Consider the following 21,003-nt stretch of genomic DNA (forward strand, 5'->3'; position numbering starts at 1 on the left):
TGTGAATCAAAGTGGCTAGTAAAACAATAAATTTTCCCATCCAATTTTGTGAGTTAATATTAAGTAAGTACATGTTTTCCTTGAATTGTCATCTGTATAGGGGTTACGCAATAGAAACGCAGGGGTGGGTAGGTAGGAGGGAGAAAAGAAAAAGATACAAAATCATTCTGTTGCCTGGTAATATAGTTATAGAACCATTACATTTTTGCAGGTTCAACTCTATTGTAATTATAAGTAAGGCTGCAATTAGAATCAGAATACCTATTATCTCCCAAACAGATTCAAGGGAATCCAATTATATAACCTTTCACTCAATGGCTTCCCATATTAGGCATTAAAGAGGCCATACTATTTGCTCAAGTTTCTTGACCTAGATTGAGGTCATTAAATAAACAGTCATGCTTGCAACAGTCAGAATCTAATAAAAGAATATTAACTGGTAAACTAGCTGGAGACTTGAGAGGCAGAACTTAAGGTGTGATTAAAGTGAGGCGTGACTTAGTAGGAAATTATGAACATTTCCCACTGTCCTTTTTCAAAAGTGTAATATATTTTTCTTTTGTTCTTTAGGAAAAATAATAATTAAAAGTTCCTGTCTAATGTATACATATGTAAAAAATATCTATTTTTTTTTTCTTTCTCTCCCTGCTGCTCCCTGACCCAAGCTTCTGGATCAAAGCAATCTTCGGAGGAATCATTTAGATGTTTGTATTTTATTTATTTTATTTTTAATGTTTTTTTTAATTACACAGATAATTTAATTAGAAATACAAAGGCAGTTACTGCAGCTACAAAGGAGATTTGAAATCCCATGTTCTGCATTATTGGAGCACAACAGTCATTTCAAATGTTCGATTGTGAGCCTGACAGCAGCTGGTCAGAGACACAGAGCACAATGGGAAGGCATTAACATTCTGGAAACAGTGAACAGGGTGCTTTGAAAGTGAAGGCTCACATACTACATTCTCAAATATGACACAAAAGAAATGAAACACCTTTAAAAAGTATGGAAATTAAATAGAAACTATTCAGCAATACCAATACCTCTCAAATTTCTGGACCATGACTGCAATAGCCAGGAAGGAAATTAAATTTGCAATTGCATTAACACTTCACTCCTCTACCAGGTTCTGTGCAGTGGACTTCTGTTGCTCTTTCCAGCTCAGTTTCTGCTTTTCCTGGAAATAGCCCCTGCTTTTCCTCTGGAGAACTTGCTTCCCTGGCAGGCCACCTGGGGGGGGGGGACTACTCATCAAGTTACTGAGCCCCTTTCTGACTTAAAGCTAGGCACATGGCCCAAGTTAAACCAATCACAGACTATGTGCCACTTGGACAGGTGAGAAGGTGGAGCACAGGCCTAATTCTGTGGCATCTTGAAGTGAATGCCCATTAGTCAAACTTCCTTGGATCCTCCTGGACTTTTCTGGGAAGTTCACATTTGACTCCAGGAACTACTCCACCTACTTACAAGATATGCTCAGCTTCCAGATTATGGAATTTTAGCAGAAGCATTTTGTCCTCTTCAGGAAGCTCAGTCCAGTCCCGATGCGCATCTAACTTCGGTGAACACTGATATCCTACAGGACCTGGATGGCCTTCTTCAATATGCTGAGCTCTGTCCCCTGAACCTCACTCATTAGTTGGATTTTCTGTTCTGTACAGAATGATGATCTGAAACCACAGTGTACTGCCTTGCTCAAGAGATCACCAGGCTACCTGGCACCTTCCACAGCAGGGCCTACTTGCTAGATCAGATCTCCTCTCATGTTACCAGATGTCCTAACCATGCTCTGAGTCTGGTATGCTCTGGGATAACTGTGGGCTGCCACCCTAACAAACTTACACAAGAGCCTCAGAGCTTTCCACATCTCAGCTTCTTCCCCATCACCCTCTGATCCATGTGACTGTGATCCTGGCTCCTTACCTTCAAGCCCATCTGAATTATAATCAAATGTAGTAAAGAGACACTTATCCTTGATAACGTAAAACATGATGCTCTGCTTAAAAAAAAATTGATTTTTTTTCATCATACAAAAGTGTTCACTTTCTTAAAAGAATTCTTCTCAACACAATGAAGATGACGAAACCTTGCTTCTCTCATGATCAGGGAGCCAATGAGCAGTAGAGCCAGGACAATACAGGACACTGACAAAGACCACTGCATCTTTAAAGCTCTCACATTGATGTATTCATTACTACAACTGAAATTGATCTCACATCTCCCTTAACGTCCATTTTTCCTGTCCTGGATCTATTCTACCCCTTCACCGTTCTTCTGGTCAAGAACGTGTCTTACCTTCATGGCTCTGTTAGGTATCACTTAAATGTCAAAGCACCCTCTTTGACCCTTCTTCTTTGAAGTGTTGTCTCTGAAAGTTCTGAATGTATCCCATATGTAAAAGACACCACACCTCCAACATTAATCTTTTGACCTACATATTTAGGTAAATCACAACTGAGAATAATAGATGCTACGGGAAAAAAACCAAAATAACACCACAGGAAAGTCCCTTCCACTGACTAAATGTTTACTAAATTTTCTACTTTCAGTTATCCAAAAATTCCCAGAAGTTATATAGTCTTGCCTCTATCCTCATACCCATTCAAATATTTTGTATCAGGATCTGTCATTACCATACATGGTAACTGATATTTTTCTTTAAGTGCTTTTGTGGAAAGTGACCTAAAAATAAACAAGTATAAAAAACACATCAACAGTATATCTTGTCTAAAACAGAAAAAAAAAAAAAAACCACCTAATGGCTTAACACATCCTGAAGTCAAACTGGATTGCACAAGGCTTCAAAAGTACTAGTACAAATTCTAAGCAGAAGACACTGAAAAAAGTAGTACTAACATTCAGAAAAAAGGCCACCCTTAAGTGGTATTTCATGAAAATATCTTCTGCCTAATGTTAAGCCTCACACATAGTAAGCACTCAAACTCCATGGCAGTTAGTCTTGGATATTAACCTACAAAAACAATCATCTTGGGCATGCTGAGTTGCTTGGACACAGCAATAAAACATTCACTAATGCTAAATTGTGCTTAACTGGAAAAGCAAGTTGAACAATGAACTACAGAGGGAATAATGGCATTGCCTTAACATCTCACAGATCTTGGTCTTGATCCGACAGCATGTTCCCAGTGTAGACTTAAAAAAACTACTGCCACGGAAGCAGACTGTGCTAGCAATGAGGGGTTTCAACTACCAGACATCTACCAGACATCTCCTAGAAGTCTCAATTAGCTAAAAGCACTGGCGACTTGCCTTAGCATCAAGTTCATCTCCCACAGGGGACAGGAAACAAGATGAGGAACTGCTCCTGTGAATTGGACGCTAAGTGACACAAAAGGGGTAAAGCAGTAAGAGTCTTAGAAACCATGACAGCATGAAAGACCTTTGACTGTCAAAAGGGAGAATCCACGCCAGGCTGGACTCGTGCTCCAGACTTCAGGAGGACACATTTCAAGCTATCATCAAGACCCCAAAGGGACAGAAGCCCATAAGGCCTTCTAAAGCAACATGCTGATGAATTGTGAAAGGCCCTGACGAGGGGAAAAGGCAGGCTTAGTCTGAAAGGCCACAACCGCTGCACAGGAAGTCCATGAGCAAGTGAAAGAAGATAGAGAAAGACCAAAGGAAAGCCTGGAAATAGATTCCCATGCTCAGGAGTGAGTGATAACCGATGCAGACACCTCAGGAAGTAGGAAAGTTGTTTTACAAAATGTTAGAGACCTCCACATGTTTTTCCCCCTTTCATTCTGAATACAAGGCATTGATGAGACAGGCCTGCTGCCAGCAGGGACAGGATGCAATGTTAACAGATCATCAAATAAAAAGCAGAACTTCCCAACTCCTACTTCACCTCACTGTCTACCAAGGAGAGTCATCTAAAAACCAGAACGAACACGAGTTGTAATAACTAAAGCAAAAGAGAAAGCAGGGGATGATTTTTAAAAAGGAAAAAAAAAGAAATGAAATAAAAGCCAGCACCTGGTTGCTGTAAAAGAATTCTATTTCACAGCAACACACACACACACATGCATACACACACACACACACACACACGCCTAGAGAACTGTGAGAATACTCAGAATGGATAAGGGAACCATCACTATTCATAGAAAGAAAACCAATGGTGAACAAAAGAGGATTCAAGGGATGCAGCTGAAAAATATCCCCCGGTGTTCTAAAATGGAGAGACAACAGATCCCGAGCATTATAAAACACTGTTTATTAAAACAGCGGCCTAGACATGTGCCTTCAGAGTTCCAGAGTGGGAATTTTTTGAGAATATTAATCTGGAAGTTAAAAAAAATATTTCCCTTTTACATTGAGAATTCAGGTAACACTGGGGAGGATTCAACTGCTGTGAAAGTGGGTCTCGCAGCATACACAGAGCACAGGAGAGCGTCCCAGAATTCTCAGAAGAGGTCCTTGACACAGCCTAAATGTGAACAATACCATTATTGGCCAGCGAGTATGAGGTCTATGCCAGTCAAAAACCAAGTGCACTTCATTGGAAGGATGGTTTAAAGGGAGGTGGTGACCTCTGGAGACCAGTGAGCCTCCACAGACTCACTTCCTCTCTTTTTCTTTTCTTGAAATACTAGCATCTGGATTTTAGGAAGGCTTCTGGCTAGACCCTACTATTATAAGACAGAGACACACAACTCCATGATTGTGCAACAATATGGATTCATTGTCACTAACTGACAAACATATAGAAAGGAGGTTCATACTGGAGCTTATCCCTTGGCTACCACCCCCCGTCCCCTGCACCCAACCAGGTCTGAGAACCTTTCCCTAAAGAGCCAGTTCTGGGTCCCCTGGCCTCCTGGTCCTCTATTCCTCCCTCCTGGTCTGGTAACCCAGCCGTAGGTGTCAGGGTCAACACTGGGCATCTGACCAGCCAAGCCAATCAGATGTCCTGCTGGGAATGAGAACTTGCCACCTAGAGAGAGGGTCACCTGACTCACTGGAGTCACACTGGAGAATATCCTGGCACCTGAAGTCACATGCATGCCAATACGGCTTGGGTAATGGCTTGAGTGTTTCCACCAGGTTCACGTACTGAAACTTAATCCCCATTGTGAGGCAATAAGAGAGCAGAAACTTTACCTGATTATGGTATTTTTTTGAAGATGGAGTCTTTGGAAAGTGTTAAGATTAGATAAGAACATCAGGGTGGAGGCCCTGTGACGAAATACTGGTGGCTTTATAAGAAGAGGAGAGAGACCAGAGAAGACACACACATTCCCTGTCTCTTGCCAGGTGATGCTCTGCATTGTCTTGGGGCACTGTGAGGAAGAAGGCCATCACCAGATATGGCCCCTTGGTCTGGACCTCCACAACTGTGGGCCAAAATGGACCTCTTTTCTTCATAAATGTATCCAGCCTCAGGTATTTCATTATAGTAAAGAAAATTGGACTAACACCATGTCAGAAGTATATTAATGGAAAATGGGGCAGATTTACAGAGACAAAAACAAGGCAATACTGGGCAGAGTGAGTGAGATTCCAAAGATCGAGTCCTATGAGCCTCAGCTGTGATCCAGGAGATCCCTTGCCTAGAGGAACTGCATAAATTGGTCAGGATTCTGGAACCAGACTCCTGGGTTCCAAAGACAACTTAAGGACAGAGATGACATAAGAAATAGACAGTTGACATGAAAGGATCAGAACTCAAGAGTATTTTGAGAGGCTGAATAACTTGAAGGTCCTATACAAAGGGCTAAAAATGTCAATTGTACAAATATAATATGGGGATATCTGGCAGAGCTTGACATGCAGAAAATGAAAGCTTTTATTGCTTTCTTAGCAAGAAAGAACTTGCTAAGAATTAGAGCTGAGAATGAAATGAACTATCTTAGGAGGTGCGATCCCTTCATGGAGGGGTACTCAAGCAGGAAATGGACAGTCAAAGGCAAGCAGGCTGCCTCAGGTACTGTGCTGCCTGCAATGAATTCTAAGTCCCCTTCTGACTCTGAAATTCCATTATTTTATCCTTTCAAGAGGATTTTTTAAAGGACATTTATAAGGTCATCAGAGAACCACTCACACAATGCCTTGTGCAGACAAGGTTTTTAACCGTCTGTACCCAGAAGAGTACCACCGAATGAGTAGCCGCAGGCGTTGGCAGGGTAGTTAAGTAACCCGGCTGACTTCAGGGGCAATTTGTTCATAGAAGATGCAACTGCACAACTGTTCTGAATGAGCTAGCCCTTAAAAGGCACCCGGGAAAAAATTTAATAAACTGCCACAGAAGCAGCTATTATTCTTATGAGTTATTATTACAACTTCCTTTTTAAAGAACTATTTACATATTTTTTTAAACACAAAAGCAGGCAGATGCATAACTGGTTCCTACAAACTAGTCCTCACTTTAATAAAAGCAGCAAAAATACCCAAATAACATCATTTGGATGCTGTATTATTCTCAGGATGAGTCAGAGGAGTTTGAGTGGCACCTGCTTCTTGCCTCCATTGTGAACTTGTGAGGGAGAAAAAAATAGTTCACCTTTTTTTTTTTTTTTTTTTAACAAAGCCTCAAGCATCAAAAACACCTGGTGAAGAAACGAAAGCCTACCTATACTACCTAACTATAGGACTTTGTGGGCACGTCAGCACAGCACACACAGCAACATGAACTTCCTACAAGCAGGAGAACAGCTTTTAACTTTATAGAAACCACCCAGGATACAGAAAGGGGTGATGCTGCCTCTGCCTGGTTCTGAGGAGCAGAACTGCAACCCAGCAGCACAATACCCAGCAAGTCAACTGAGCAAGACTAGGAAAACATGAAACCCATACAGGTGTCCCAGAGAGCTCCACTGTGCCCAGCATGGCCTTGAGAATGGGTGTGGCTCTGGGATGGCTTGTCTGTCATAGGCACCAGGGGCAGTATTTAAGAACCCACCAAGACTGGTTAGACGAGATGGGCTTCAAGATCTAGGCACCACTTGTATGCCCAAGGGCAGGAAAGGCATGGTGGACAGCCTTCAGTTTGTGGGGAAGTGGCCACCAAAGACAGAAACCTCCACTGAACAGATTAAACTAGGAGTGTGAATGACAGTTGGTGGGTTGTGAATCTTAAAAGACCCAGCTCAGTGACATTACAGCAAGGACGCCTACACAATGTGAGTCTGCCATCAGCCCACCCAATTCACAGGTAGAAGAAGGATGAGAAGATGGATGGGACAAAAGCTTCAAGAACTTTCTAATGCCATAAATAAAGAGCTGCCAGAGCAGAAAAGAGCCTCCTCAGCTTGCAGCTACTGGTGCTGCCTCTACCAATTGGCATCATGAGGTCAGTCCCCACGGGACCTGCTGGCATACCTGGGCCACCACAGAGCCGTGTACAGCAGGACGACATGTGTCAGACTAAGAAAACACCCTGGGATTTCACAACCATGCCAGCATTTTAATAACTCAACTTTCAAAATCTGAACAGCTCGATCTTGTCCTAATCACTCACCAGATGCAGTTTCGAGTGACATTTGTTTAGCTAGTGCTTTCATTTAACATCTTAGTCCTGGAAAATGACCCTGCAGTCTAGAGCACCTCAAGAGCCAAAAGAGCACAAAGATGACATCAGAGACTGTTCTCATCAGCTCTGGTTATGGAGCAAGAGTCCTGGCAACAGATTCTCACTCCCAAACAGACTGAATCCACAAGGTTTCTAGATGCCTAAAATCCATACCAATGAGAGGGAATGGGGAAGAGACACTGGTAGTTAGGTTTGCTGAAGTTCTAAAGAATATTCAGGGTAAAAAAAAAAGATGAGGGAAGGAGAGGATGAAACCTGGATGAAATGCAATAATCATTTGCAGAGAATAAGAAAACTGTCCACATGTTTTGGCACATGGTGACTGTCTTACTCTTTTGTAAGATATAAGGAGGTTTTCTGTTCTTCCTTCAGTGTTTTCTATCTCAGTAAATGGCACCATCATTTGGGTCTCAGGGCCTCAAATGTTAGCCATTCTCGACTCCTCTTTTTCTTTGAAGAAACACCTTCTCTATCAATCAATCTGTTAGACCCTCCCTCCTTCAAGCTCCTGATCTGACCACATTCCACCTCCTCCACAAGGCCTACTGGACCAGGCCTCCTCTCCTCTCCTTGTTTCAACTTTTATTCCTAAGATTTAGTCAGAATATCTGCGGTGGGTCCCAGTGGTCAGCATGTTAAAAGCTCCATGGGAGATTTCAGTGTGCAGTTAGGCTTCATCTCCTCACTATCCAACAGGCAGCTGATTCACAGACAGGTATTACCATTCTGCAAAGAACAACAGGATTCTCAGAGAGGTTCAGAGACAGTCTCAAGGCCACACAACCTGAAAGGACTAGAACCCAGGTTTCACTCCAGCACTACAGGGAACTCTGAGTACTTGGCTGCACTTTCCTTCAAGTCAATTATTTAGCAGGCATTAGCTTAAGATGCTAAAGCGAGTGAGAAGAAACAGCACTAAATGAGTGATGGCCTCAAGTGTTAAGTCACAAAACAAATGCACACTGGTTATTAGGTGGCCACCCTGTCTAACAGCCGTGACTGAAAGGACCCCAAACCCCACAAGACTTAAACAGTGGAGATGGTGGTTCTATTAGTTTGCTCCAGTGGAACAACAGCAACAAAAAAGGGGCTCTTTAAACTTTTGTTTAAAGTTCAGTAAAATAATCATATTTGAACATATGAAAAAATGTCTGACATAAAGAAAAATTACTACTAGGTTCTGACCACAGGCTTTGGTATTCAGGCTTAGTCAAACTTAAAGTATATAGATGAGTGTTTCATGAACCACAGGGATAAAAAATTCCATGGGGAAAGTCACTTAATAAGATCAAGGGAAATTCAACTTGGCACCTGGGGAAATCAAGAGGGCTTTTAAAAATTCTCCTTTGCTAATTATATTCATGCAGAAGTTCACAACAAGCCAACTCATACTGAGCACAGTGGCACACACCTCTAATCCCAGGGACTTGGGAGGATGGGGCAGGAGGATACAACAAGTTCAGGGCCAGTCTGGGTAACTTAGTGAGACCCTGTCTCAAAATAAAAGCTAAAAAGGGCTTGGGATATAGCTCAGTAAAAAACCCCTGGGTTCAATCCCCTGTACCACCAAAACAACCACAAAAATCCATGTGATAACTTATATAATGATTATTTTACTGAATTTTAAACAAAAGCAGGCATAAGCAACCATAGGGTTAAACCGAGCCAATAAGTCAGAACCTTCCCTCGCTCTCCTCTATGAGGGCAAATCCTGGCTTTTAAAAAAGGTTTTCATCTATAAAGTACAAGTCACACTATCAGCCAATAAAGGCAAGTCTAAATGTAAACGAAAAACAAATAAATGAGAATTATAAAATAAAAAACAATCACACAAAGGTTGGGCAAATGCACTCAATCTGAGGCACTGTAGTGTTTACTTGCCAGTCCTCAGAGCTGCAGATGATAACCTTCACCACCAGCAGCAGCCACCGCCTATAGCCGGAAGCCAGAATACAGCCCTCATCCAAGTGGCCAAACAGCCCCCAGACTGCCCAAACTAAGAGTCTCAAATATTGACCTTCAAATCCACAACCAGGAAAGGCAAATAAGTTGGAACTTGTGGTAAGTTTTCACACTTGATACATTAATCTGTAAAAGACCTTTTCATACTATGGTGGGATAAATCAATAACTGTAGAAATACACAATAGAAGAAAGGACATCCCTTGGAAGTAAGGTTACCAAAGAAATTTCAAAGACTTCTATTACCCACTTGTTAAGCTAGCTTTTTTTTTTTTTTTTTCCTAGCTGCAAATGACTAAATCTGAGGGCTATCAATATGGGAAGAATAAAGCTATTAATTATTATAATATACTAAAAGTAAGCAGGTTAGCACAAAGCCAGTAATGATACCACAGAAAACCTCATATTCACCAAGCTCCCAGAGTAGATATAATACCAGCTAAAAATAAACTCAGACATGTTGTACTCTTCATTTGGTTGTGCTGAATTCAATGTTCAATTCAGAATTTTAAAGAAAATCTTCAAAATTGAATAAATATCATCATATGAACTTCATCACTTATAAGAGGGAAAATTAAGAGGAATATAATTAGACCCATCAAGCAATTTGGTGGATTGGGGAAAAAAAAAACAAAAAAACCCAGAAATATCCATATGCTCTTGATTTCTTGGCTGGCAACATATATGACTAAACATATTTACATATAACTAAATAAATTAGATTATTTACATAATAACTGTATTTACATATGGCTAAATAAATATGCAATCTAATCTTCTTTCCACTACTCCTGAACATTAGAATTATCTGGGAGATGAAATATCAACACTTGGTCCATATCCCCATGGAGGAGACTGACGTCACTGGACTAGGATGGACCCATGTGTTGGCACTGTTCAGAAACACCCCTACACTGTGCATCCAGGGTTGAGTACCACTGAGGTACACAATGTGGCTATACAACAAGCCACACTTCACAAGCCTCTGCTGCCCTGTCCACACTCTGCACTGAAGATGGCAGGCAGGGTCCTCCCCGTGTCATTTCTCTAAGGTCTACCCATAAGAGTGAAAATAAAGTTAGACAAGTTGATCCAGTTTACCTGGCAACATTTATCACCACCATCCCGGCAGAGACGGTGGCATGAACCCAACTCAAGCTTAAAGTACAGAGACACTCATCCAGTTTGGGACAAATTTATACTGAGATCTGATTCATTTCTTTGGTCAGAGAAAGGAGATGGTCTGGGACAGGAAAGGGGAAGGAAAGGAGAGATGGGAACTGAAAGGAGTCAACTATTCACAGCCACCAAGATGAAGACAGTGGCAGGACGTGGCCAGCAGGAGTGGTCATGGGCAGCAGATGCATTCAGAACCAAAGGCGCCCTGCATGGGGCCACAAGACGGTCTGGATGAGTTGCCAAGAGCAACAGGAGAGAAAGTGCAGGTACATGATATTCCGAAACCTTAGCAGGCCAGTGCAGAGCCCTGGGGTCCCAGCCAGGGGCGGTGATCAGCACCTCCTACCTGACCGAGGCAGGGTTTTTAGGCGGGAGCTCTCACGGAGCTGTGTGGCGGGCACTGAGGGGTCAGGGAAACGGTGCTCATGTCTTTAGAGTGCGGAGTCGGAGCTCCTTAAATGCCCCCCTACCTCAGAGATTTTCAGGTCAGGGATCGGGCTAAGTCTATGTGGGTGTGATGGAGGGGCAAAGGGAAAAGAGGGTCTGCAGAAGCTGGAAGAAAACTTCTTTTACACCAAATTAGCTTTTCCTCAGGACCAGGGAAAGTCACAAGGACACATTCCAGAAACCCAGCTGGTCTAGATTGGTGTCAGAACAAACCACCTCTGATTTACCCTCTGCTCACCAGCTTCACTCACAAAAACAGTCTTATCTGAAAGATCAACTAAAGTGGTTTCTGGTCCAGAACCTGGGAGAGCTTTAGCTCTGTCCTTCCTGGCAGCAGTCTCCGCCTGAACTGTCACCTGACTAACCGGATGCTACTGAGCACAGCCCTACATGGATCTCGATCAGTCACCTCCTTCAAAGATAGCTCAGACAAACTAATGAACAGAGGCTCAATTTAAAACTGACACCATGTATGATGTGTCAAGATCATTGTACTGTCTTGAGCAACTAATAAAATATATATATATATATATATAACTGACACCTCCTTGTGCCCCATCAATTAGAGGCGTAAATAATCCATGAAGCTCAGACACACAGTCCCTTTACACCGACGAAAGAGGTGGTGATATTGAACATAAAGTGTACTGCTCAAAGTATTTCACATTTATGCTAACATTTAAATAAAAACTAATAGGAAGACAGGCAAAAAAAAAAACACGAGACTTCCAAAGATGACACATGTATTCACATAAATTCCCTAAACTGCCACAGGGGCCATGTCAAAAGCAGTGTTATCTAAGCACAAACACAATGTGTGAGGTTTTATGAGGACATAAGTGACTGCCTCCTGTTGTCAGCAAGGAAGCTGGAGGACAAGTATATCCACACATGTATTTTTAATAAGCTTTCTTGGAGCTCTGGGTTTTCATTAAAAAAAAATTTATATACTGAAGAATTCTAGGAAGTCCTACAAAGCTAGCACAAGCTGGAGGCTGAATCTATAGCTGTGCTGTTCGGCAGGGGAGCCAGTGGTCACTGTGGCTACCAAGCACGCATCCAAATTAGATACACTGTACAAACAACATAACCACCAGACTTAGAAAGCTTAGTGTAAAAAAGGAATGTCAATTCTCTCATTTATAATTTTATATCAATAAATGTTGAAATAATACTTTTAATATACTGGGTTACAGAAAGCATATGCTTATAATATATTAAGTTTTATTTAGATACATTACTAAATAAAATATTATTATAACATTATATTACTATTATATATTAACATTATAAATATTACTTATATTAATATATTTAAGGTTTGAGTAGTATAAATATATTATTAAAACTAATGGTACCTGTTTTATAATTTAAATGTGTCTGCTAGAATATTTTACATTGCATACATGTCTAGCATTTGTGACTCATGTTTTCTCTTTCTTAGTGCTGATTTGAGATATGAAAGCCAATTTGATATAACAAGATTCCTTGGAACTATTAGCTAAACTCCAGCTGGTCTAAATTCTGATCTAATTCTTAATAGAATGAGAAAGATCTTAGCTATTATGTAGGGGCCACTATATGAAACCTTAAAAACAGAACTGGAGTCCATGGTATTCCAGCAGATTAAAAAAGGGTTTTTTTTTTTTTGTTGTTGTTGTTTTTGTAGGATAAGTAACAAATACCTATTCCCATAATAATTAACTGAAAACATTTAAAAATACTTAGCTTAAATTATATTATGTGCATGTATAAATATACCACAGTGAATTCTATCTTTATGTATATCTATAAAGCACCAATTAAAAAAATCAATAAATGAGTGGAAGGTAGACCAATAGAGTAGAAGAATGGAAATTAGAGAAGGAGGAGGGGAGAGAAAGGGGGGAAATTGAGGCCTGAAATGGAGTAAATTAAACTCCCTGTCAATATTATTATGTCAAATTAAACCCAATGATTATGTACAACTATAATGCACTAATAAAAGAAATAGCTGGGCATAACATGCCTGTAATTCCAGTGGCTAAGGAGACTAAGGCAGAAGGATCACAAGTTCAAAGCCAGCCTCAGCAATTTATTGAGACCCTAAGCAACTTAGTGAGTCAGTCTCTCTCTCTCTCTCTCATCCTGGGGATTGAACCCAGGGCCTTGTGCATGCAAGGCAAGCACTCTACCCATTGAGCTATATCCTCAGCCCCGAGACCCTGTCTCAAAATAAAAAAATAAATAGGGCTGGGGATGTGGCACAGTGGTTAAGCACTCCTGTGTTCAATCCCTGATTTAAAAAAAAAAAAAAATCCGCTTTATTATACACAATATAATTGCAAAACCCAGAGAGATAAAAATTAACTGAAAAGGTATTTAAAATGAAAGAATTCAGACCAATGGTTTGGTTTCAACACCAATAGCTTCCAGCTTACATGTCTAAGTTACAAAACAAAAAAAAGTCATAAGAAGAGACATCCTTTTCACCCAGAAATTCCATTTCTAGAGACTTTTCGCAAAGAAATAATCTGAGAAGTGTACAAACACTTTTTTGGTGTTTTTTTTTAAACAACTACTTAAAACACCAAAACAAAAACAAACAAACAAACAAAAACGGAAATGGCCTAAATGCCCACTCACAGGACATTCCTTAGTAAACTGTATTTAAGGTAAAAATACTAAACTGTCACAAAATCAATGACACCAATTTGTGCATTCTATAAATAATGACTGAGCCCCTAGCAAGTTCAAATCACTGCTCTAAGAATTAGAGATGTAAGAAGCGACAAGAGACAAAAACCACACCCTCCATTGAATTTACACAATTCTAGATCATATGGACATAGAGGTCTATGAAATACTAGGTAACGGGAAAAAAGATTAAAAATAATGTAGAGTATGATCTTATTTTTCTCCTCTTCTGGAAAATAGCTAGAAGGACATATACAAAATGAGAACATTTAAGAAATATACAAATCTTACATAAAATTTATAAAATTGTACAATCACAACATGATTATATTCGATGGCATCATCTGGGGTGATTTTACTCTCTGTGCGATGTGAGATTTACCAATACTCAGGCAGTACTTCTACAATTGAAAGAACAAAGGTAATAAGCTCCTCCTCCATTCAGAACAAAGCTCTGTGTCAGTTCATTCAACAAACAAGCAGAACTGTAGAACTTGAGATGGGGGAGGGTACAACAGTGAAGAAATCACAGAAATCCTCTCATGGTGGTGTGGGGTTCCTTGTAAAAGGGTGCTAAGTACATCTGGACTTAGCTCAGAGTATTTTACAACCTGGATTCTACTGCATTCTCATCTCTAGGCCACAGATTCATTCAACAAACACATGAGCTACCATTAATGTCCTTCAGGGAGCAACCTGTCACTGAACAAGACAAGACAAAAACTCATGCCTTGAAGGATTTTACTCTGCAGAGGATGAGATCACTGAAAGGTATAGGCTTTGGTGAGGGGTGAAGAAGGAAAGCAAAAGCTATGTCTTCCCAGCACCCCCATTCTAATGAAATCCTGAGACCCACACAGCAAACATTTCACTAGCTTCAAATGCTTGCTAAGACATATGCAAACTTTCCACGGCTGTCATGTAGGTGCACAATTCAATTTTCACTATTTTTGAGGATGAGGAAAATAATGAATTCCATGCCATAGATTACAAAACCTAAAAATGTATTTCTGACACAGTTAGAATAACATGAAATAAAACGACATATTTAGAAAATGTGAAATACTAATTACATGATGTATCACTACACTCCGCGTCACTTCAGCTATAAGCCATGAACACATCTCCACATTTTTGCTGGGGTCTCCTTCGTTCACCATCCATTTTGTCCCATCACCCGATTAGCTGCACACAGTAGGTAGGTAATGCATGTTCATCCAAGGGAAAAAAAAAACCTTAGTCATCTTTGATCTGAACAACTGAAATAGCCTCCTAAAATATTTCCTTTAACAAGAAATTAATTTTCCTGTCCTTTTTGTTATCTTTTAAGTAAATGAAACATAGTATTCTATACACTTGCAAACATTTTAGAGTTGTTATTTAGTAAACCCCCTAAGACACTAAGACAACTTCCAAATAGATCCCACAGCACATGTGTTACATAACCAGGAACAGCCTTCCATTTTATCATTATCATATTCAGCAAAGAAAATGCAAACCATTGGACGGGTATGTGTTTTTCTGAGTACATTTCTTTAGTTCTGAACAACTTAATGCTTGTAATTTTGTTAAGCACAAGCTCTAAAAACAGTTTCTGTTTTATTCAAGCAAGACTTTTTGGCAATCTGAATACCTGGTGTGACTGAGCCTGTGGCCTACCCTTTAACTGGTTTCTCTTTTTCCTTTAGTAATGCACTGCTGAGTAATGTGCTGTGCTGGAAAACTACACTTCCCAGCTTCTCTTGAAGATGGGAGCCAATGCAAAAATAAGCATTATTCTCTGTATGGCATTTTTCAGGACAACCCTTCCATTTTTTTCCTGCCTGGAACTTCTACAAGATGGCTGGCACCCAGCAATTTTGTTGTGACTTTATGGAAGTCATCTGCTCAGAATGGTGAAGCAAAAAGGAATAAGGAGCCAATATCCCTCATGAGTTTGTGTATAAGCTACCTTTATTTCAGTCCCTGTTTCTAGATTACTGATGTTGTGTTTAGATATCCATTTAATTTAGCCAGGGTAGAAGAGACCTAAAATCTTAACCTTAGGTTTTTACTCTTGCTTTCGGGCAAACTTATATACTGACTGGGTTTCAAGTGTTATCTCTGAATTCAAGATTCCAAAGATGATTTTTTTCCCCACATCTGACTTCAAAATTCCTAAGTAGCTTTAAAGCCTGTCAATTTGGATGTCTTACAATTACATTAAAATTTGATCTTCTCTTAAGGTATTGGCCCACTTTCTCAACTTCCTTATCTTGTAAGAGATTATCTCAATCAGGGATGTAGCACTTGCTTAGCATACACAAGGCCTACCTAGGTTCAATAGTCAGAATGTGTGGTATGTGGTGGATTGGGGGTGGGAGGTGGGGATGTTGGAATTTTTCTCAACCAGTTGGCTGTAAAGACTGTAAAGAAGAGTTGAACCAGCTCCAGAATATCCAAGGGGGCTCATTTCTTTTGCAGTTCCCCAGGCCCACCTCAGGTCTACTCAATAGAATCTTCATAAAGCAGCCAAAGAAACTGCATTTTAATGAGGTTTAAAGACATGGAATATTATAAACATTAGAACTCAAATTACTGCTTGAGAGAATTGCTTTTTAGAAAAAAAAATCCAACTGCCTCTTATTCTATACAGCTAAGTCCCACCATGTGGCTCATTTCCTACTATTCTCGCCCTCCCTGTTCCTTTGACATTCCAGACTCTCCTGCCTTGAAGCCTCTGTCTAACCCTTACCTCTGCCTGTTCCCTCACCCTTCCTCCAGGTCCCCACTAGGCTAACTGTCTTGCCTCAACTGTTCAGTGAAGGGTAGCCTGACCAACCCTCTGAGAACTGAAATCCACTGGCCTTACCTTCTTACCTTCTCTTTATTCTTCAGTAGCACTTACTATCATTTGCTTATTTATTGTGTTTGCTTTTTCTCATGCCTCACTAGAAAGGAAGCACCACCAAGGACAAGGCTTCTACCACTGTGGATAAGTCCCAAGTACCTGTGGAACGAGTTTAGTGATAGAAATCTGATTCCTCCCTTCCCATTTTTACTATTCCATTTCAGTGCTAATCCTGACCTTTGCTATTTTAAGACTTTATTGGCAATAGAGCCTATTCAGTGAGTGTCCTTCCAGCCCATCCACAGCATTTCTTAGTTTATCTAAGATGCTTCTCCTGGGATGTCACTCTCTTATAAGGATTTGGCTCCAGACTGGCTCTGTCAGTTATTATGCATTAGTGTCATACTCAAATTAGATTAATGAACTCTAAGATCTTGTTCACATATTCGATTCTATATCCAAATGACTCATCTTGGCATTCAAAATGCTCTGTAATCTAGCAGTGCTCTACCTGTCCAAACTTACATCCTACTCCTTTCCAAGTTTCCCTTTTGTTCCTAGCTAATTTCCTTAACAACTCTACAATAAGCCACATTTGCTGTTTTCATGTCCTTACTCTTTACCTTCAATGCCCTCCCAAGCACTGCAAGAGATGGCAAAATCTTTTAAAGACTGTTACCTGCAGACCAGCAACTTCCAGCATAAACTGTGAGCTTATCAGAAGTCTAATAGCTCCAGCCCTACCCCAGACCTTCTAAATCAGCCTTTATTTAACAAGATCCCCAGGTGATTCCTACATGCCTTAAAGTTTGAAAAGCACTGCAGGAGAACTCATCAAATCATACTTCAATGAATTATTCACATGCTCAGGAATAAGCATGTACTAAATTCCTGATCTTGCACAGGACAGATAATACCCACAACAAGCACAATATTCAATTAACAACAGCCCCTCTTAGACTATTTATTCCTTATTTCATTTCAGTCCTATCTCTCCAATTTGGTTACAAACAACTTACAGGCAAGACAGTCATGCATCTGGCCAATCTGGATTCAGGGAACAGAAACCCATTCAAGTAACTTCAAGAAGGGGGATAAAAAGAGATTTTTTTTTTTTTTTTAAACTTCTTGAGAACTGGGAATAGAAAACTTAGGAAGGGCTTCAAGTCCAAGGTCTGGCCACCTTCTCTCAGCATCTGCATTTTCCTATCTCTTCCATTTTCTTTCCTATCTATTCATGGGTTTTGTTTATTTATTTCAGCAGAATTAGCATGACCTATTACAGTCATCAGATTCTCCCCCATCAGATTATTTGCCTCTGCCCCTTTCTGCTTTGATTTTCACTATAAAAGTCTCTAACCTTAATACTTCCCAAGAGAGATATAATAACACACAGGATCTTTGTAGCCAAACCACAAGGTTACAAGTGTGAGTCACCAATGGATTCGATGCCCTTGGGTCAGGAGCCCAGCCTGATCCAATCAGCTGAGGCCCAAAGGACTGCAGTTCAGAGCAAGGCCCTTTAGGAAGCAGGAGCTATGGAAGGAGAACATTGCTCAGGAAAGAACGATGTGGGAAGAGCAGACAACAATCCACACTGCTGGCCCACACAGTTATTACTTTGTCCTCACAGTTCTGAGCAAATCAACCAATATGGGAGGAAAGGGTCATTCACCAAGCACCACAATGCGCCTGACACTGTGCTAGATGCACAGGGAATACAAAGATTAAGTAAGAAGCAGCCCTTGTTTTCCCAGAGCTGTATACCAAATGTGTCACTAAACTAGCCACTTGACCTTGGGCAAGTTACTAAACCATTCTGAGCCATCATTTCCTCAACTAGCAGATGGTACTCCACCTTTGCCAACCTCTAGGAGCATTGTAAGATCCCATAAACTCTGTGAAAGTGTTTTGTAAAACACATGTGCCAATCAAAAAGAACACTGCAGGCCTTCAATGCTAATAAATCCTCACATGTGCCACAGGATTTTCTGCATTTCTTTTAGATTTTTTTACTTCTTGTTCCTATTCCCCACAATATCTGATCCATCAATTGCTATTATTTGAAAACACCAACTATCACCATTACATTATATTTTTATCACCTCTACAGTTCAAAGGGTGATCAGCAAAATTAACTTCATTTAGAAGTGTAAAAATGAGTACATATTTACTGTGTACATTTTAAAAGAAATATTATCTATTCAACTGTATAAAACTGAAACGTCCTATAAGTGACTTTTTTTTTTTGCTATCACAATAAGTATGTATTAAATTCCTGTTGGACACAGGTTAGTTTTGACTCTATGTGGCTCTCTCCCCAGAGCAGTTTAATATTTTCCTAAGTCTTGAAATCAGAAAATCCTAGATATTAGAGCCCAGGAACTCTATTTTCAAATGAGGACATTACAGAGGAAAAATAAAATGCCCTGCCTTAAATCCCTGGACTCCCCACCCACCCCACGTGTGTGTATGTTTGTGTGTGTGTGTAAAACACACATTTCTTTTTCTCCTAAAACCACTATTATGACCAGCCTGACATTGAAGAGTGGGGGTGGGGAGGAAGGGTGAGAATCAGTAATGGTGACAAGATAGCTCAGTTCTCAAAAACACGTTATCCTCTTTGCAGGGTTCAACTATAGGTTTATGGCAATGAAAAACAAAACTCAGGATATGTAGTCTTGGCTTTGCCCTGATCAAAATCAAGGAATATTTACTGAATGCTGCCACAGGACAGATAGGATGCTGAGGCTCCTCAGCTGGGATGACGAGTGCTTCGCCCACCAAACCTCCCTTGCCTCTACCCTTGGCATCTGTTGCTCAGTACCGACAAGTGGACAAGTGTAGCCATTCAACAGCTGGCCCTGGGTGGAGCAAAGAAAACATCGTCTACAAATCAGCTCAACTGGCCAAAGTGCAGTTTTCAGGCATAAGGAAAAACAAAAACGAAACCTCAGCCGAGAGACTCAGCCAGGTGAGACTTCACTGCAGAGGACAGAATGAAAGATCGTAATGCACGTCACCTACTAAGCACCGAACTCCAATTAAGAATCCTCGCGCCTAGAGAGGCAAGGGACTATGGATCAAAAGCTCTTACACTTTGTGAAGGGCAAATCCGCTTCCCCTGGAGCTGCGATGTGGGTGCTGTTAAGAGATGGGCGCTGGAGGCGAGGGCGGCGGGTTGGCGATCTGTTCTTTAGGGTGGGGAGGAAGCTAAGAACCCGGAGGTTCGCTGGCTAGTGGCGAGTTGGGCAAGCAAGTGCGCTTGGTGACTTGGACTTAATGGTCACGCTGCGGTGTAAAGCAAGCCTTGGGGCTCTCTCCCAGTATCAATTCGGAGGGTCTGGACCCTGGAAAGGATTTGTGAGAGCACTGCAGGCAGGGCAGGGAGAAGGGTCCGCTAGGGACCCGGCGCGACAGTCTGGCGACTGTCAAGGGAAAGAGGTGGGACAAGGTATTTCTGGCCGGATAAACATAAACACACACACACACACACACACACACTCCCGCGTGCATGCTCGCTCACTCATAGCCCTGCCCTAGGCTGGTTCCGCGCCTCGTCCGCGCACAGCCCCCCTGCTGCGGTGGTCACTCACCCTCAGCGCGAGAGCGAATCTCCGACACTGTTCTCCGCATTGTGGGCATCGCGGCGATGGCTGCAGGTGAGACTTCAGCCCAGACTCTGCACCTGTCAAGGCGCCGCGCGGCCGGGAGAACTGGATGCGCCGCGCCGGGTGCTCAGCTGCCGCCCGGGCCCGCCGCCCACCCAGGGCAGCGCCGCCACCGGGAGTGGCCCGGGAACGCCAGCAGTAGCAGGAAGAGGCGACGGTGGCGACGGTGGCGGCGTCCGCAAAGCTGGGCGAGCTCTCCCTGCAGCCGCGGAGGGGGCGGCTCGGCGAGGGGCGGAGCCCGGTCGCCGGCGCCGGGGGAGGGATCTGCCGGACGCGCGCTTACTCGCTCCCGCCGCAGCCCGGCTCGGAGGCGGGAAGGGGCGGGGAGAGACCACGGAGAGACTCCTCCGCCCCGCCCCGCCCCGGACTGTACCACTCCTGGGGGCGGGAGAACAGTTGCAGTCTCCTAAGCCCGGGAGCTCTCGATCCTTCCCGCGGTGTCCGTTCTCCGTGTCCCCCATCAAGGCCATCCATGCCATTGCGTCACTCCCAAATCTTGGCCAGATGGGAAGAGGAGTCGTGGAGGTAGCATGCTTATGTATGCCCTCTCGGCACCCTATGGCTTTTAATCGCAAAGGAGCCGCCCATCCTCTGGAAAGCGGTGTTGATGGGTCTTGAGTGTGCAGACTGGAGAAGGGGTCTGCGATGACCAGATTTAGGTCCCTGCTCCAGCTGGAAAGGGACTG

The 21,003-nt window shown here is 42.0% G+C and overlaps 1 protein-coding gene across 3 annotated transcripts in view; it reads right to left on the reverse strand.

Annotated features, from left to right (window-relative positions):
* Positions 1–20,437, reverse strand: part of Atp8a1 (ATPase phospholipid transporting 8A1) — a 213,183-nt gene extending 192,746 nt beyond the window's left edge. For all 3 annotated transcript variants that reach the window (XM_058582796.1, XM_046455993.2, XM_058582822.1), the window contains exon 1: positions 20,243–20,437. In XM_058582796.1, coding sequence (XP_058438779.1) covers positions 20,243–20,291 — 49 coding nt within the window. In that variant the 5' untranslated portion in view covers positions 20,292–20,437. The remainder of the gene's footprint in view (positions 1–20,242) is intronic.
* Positions 20,438–21,003: the final 566 nt, after the last annotated feature.

This window comes from Marmota monax, unplaced genomic scaffold, assembly GCF_021218885.2.
Source record: "Marmota monax isolate L192 unplaced genomic scaffold, Marmota_monax_Labrador192_F-V1.1 WCK01_AAM20220418_F8-fsc00025, whole genome shotgun sequence".
NCBI lineage: Eukaryota > Metazoa > Chordata > Mammalia > Rodentia > Sciuridae > Marmota > Marmota monax.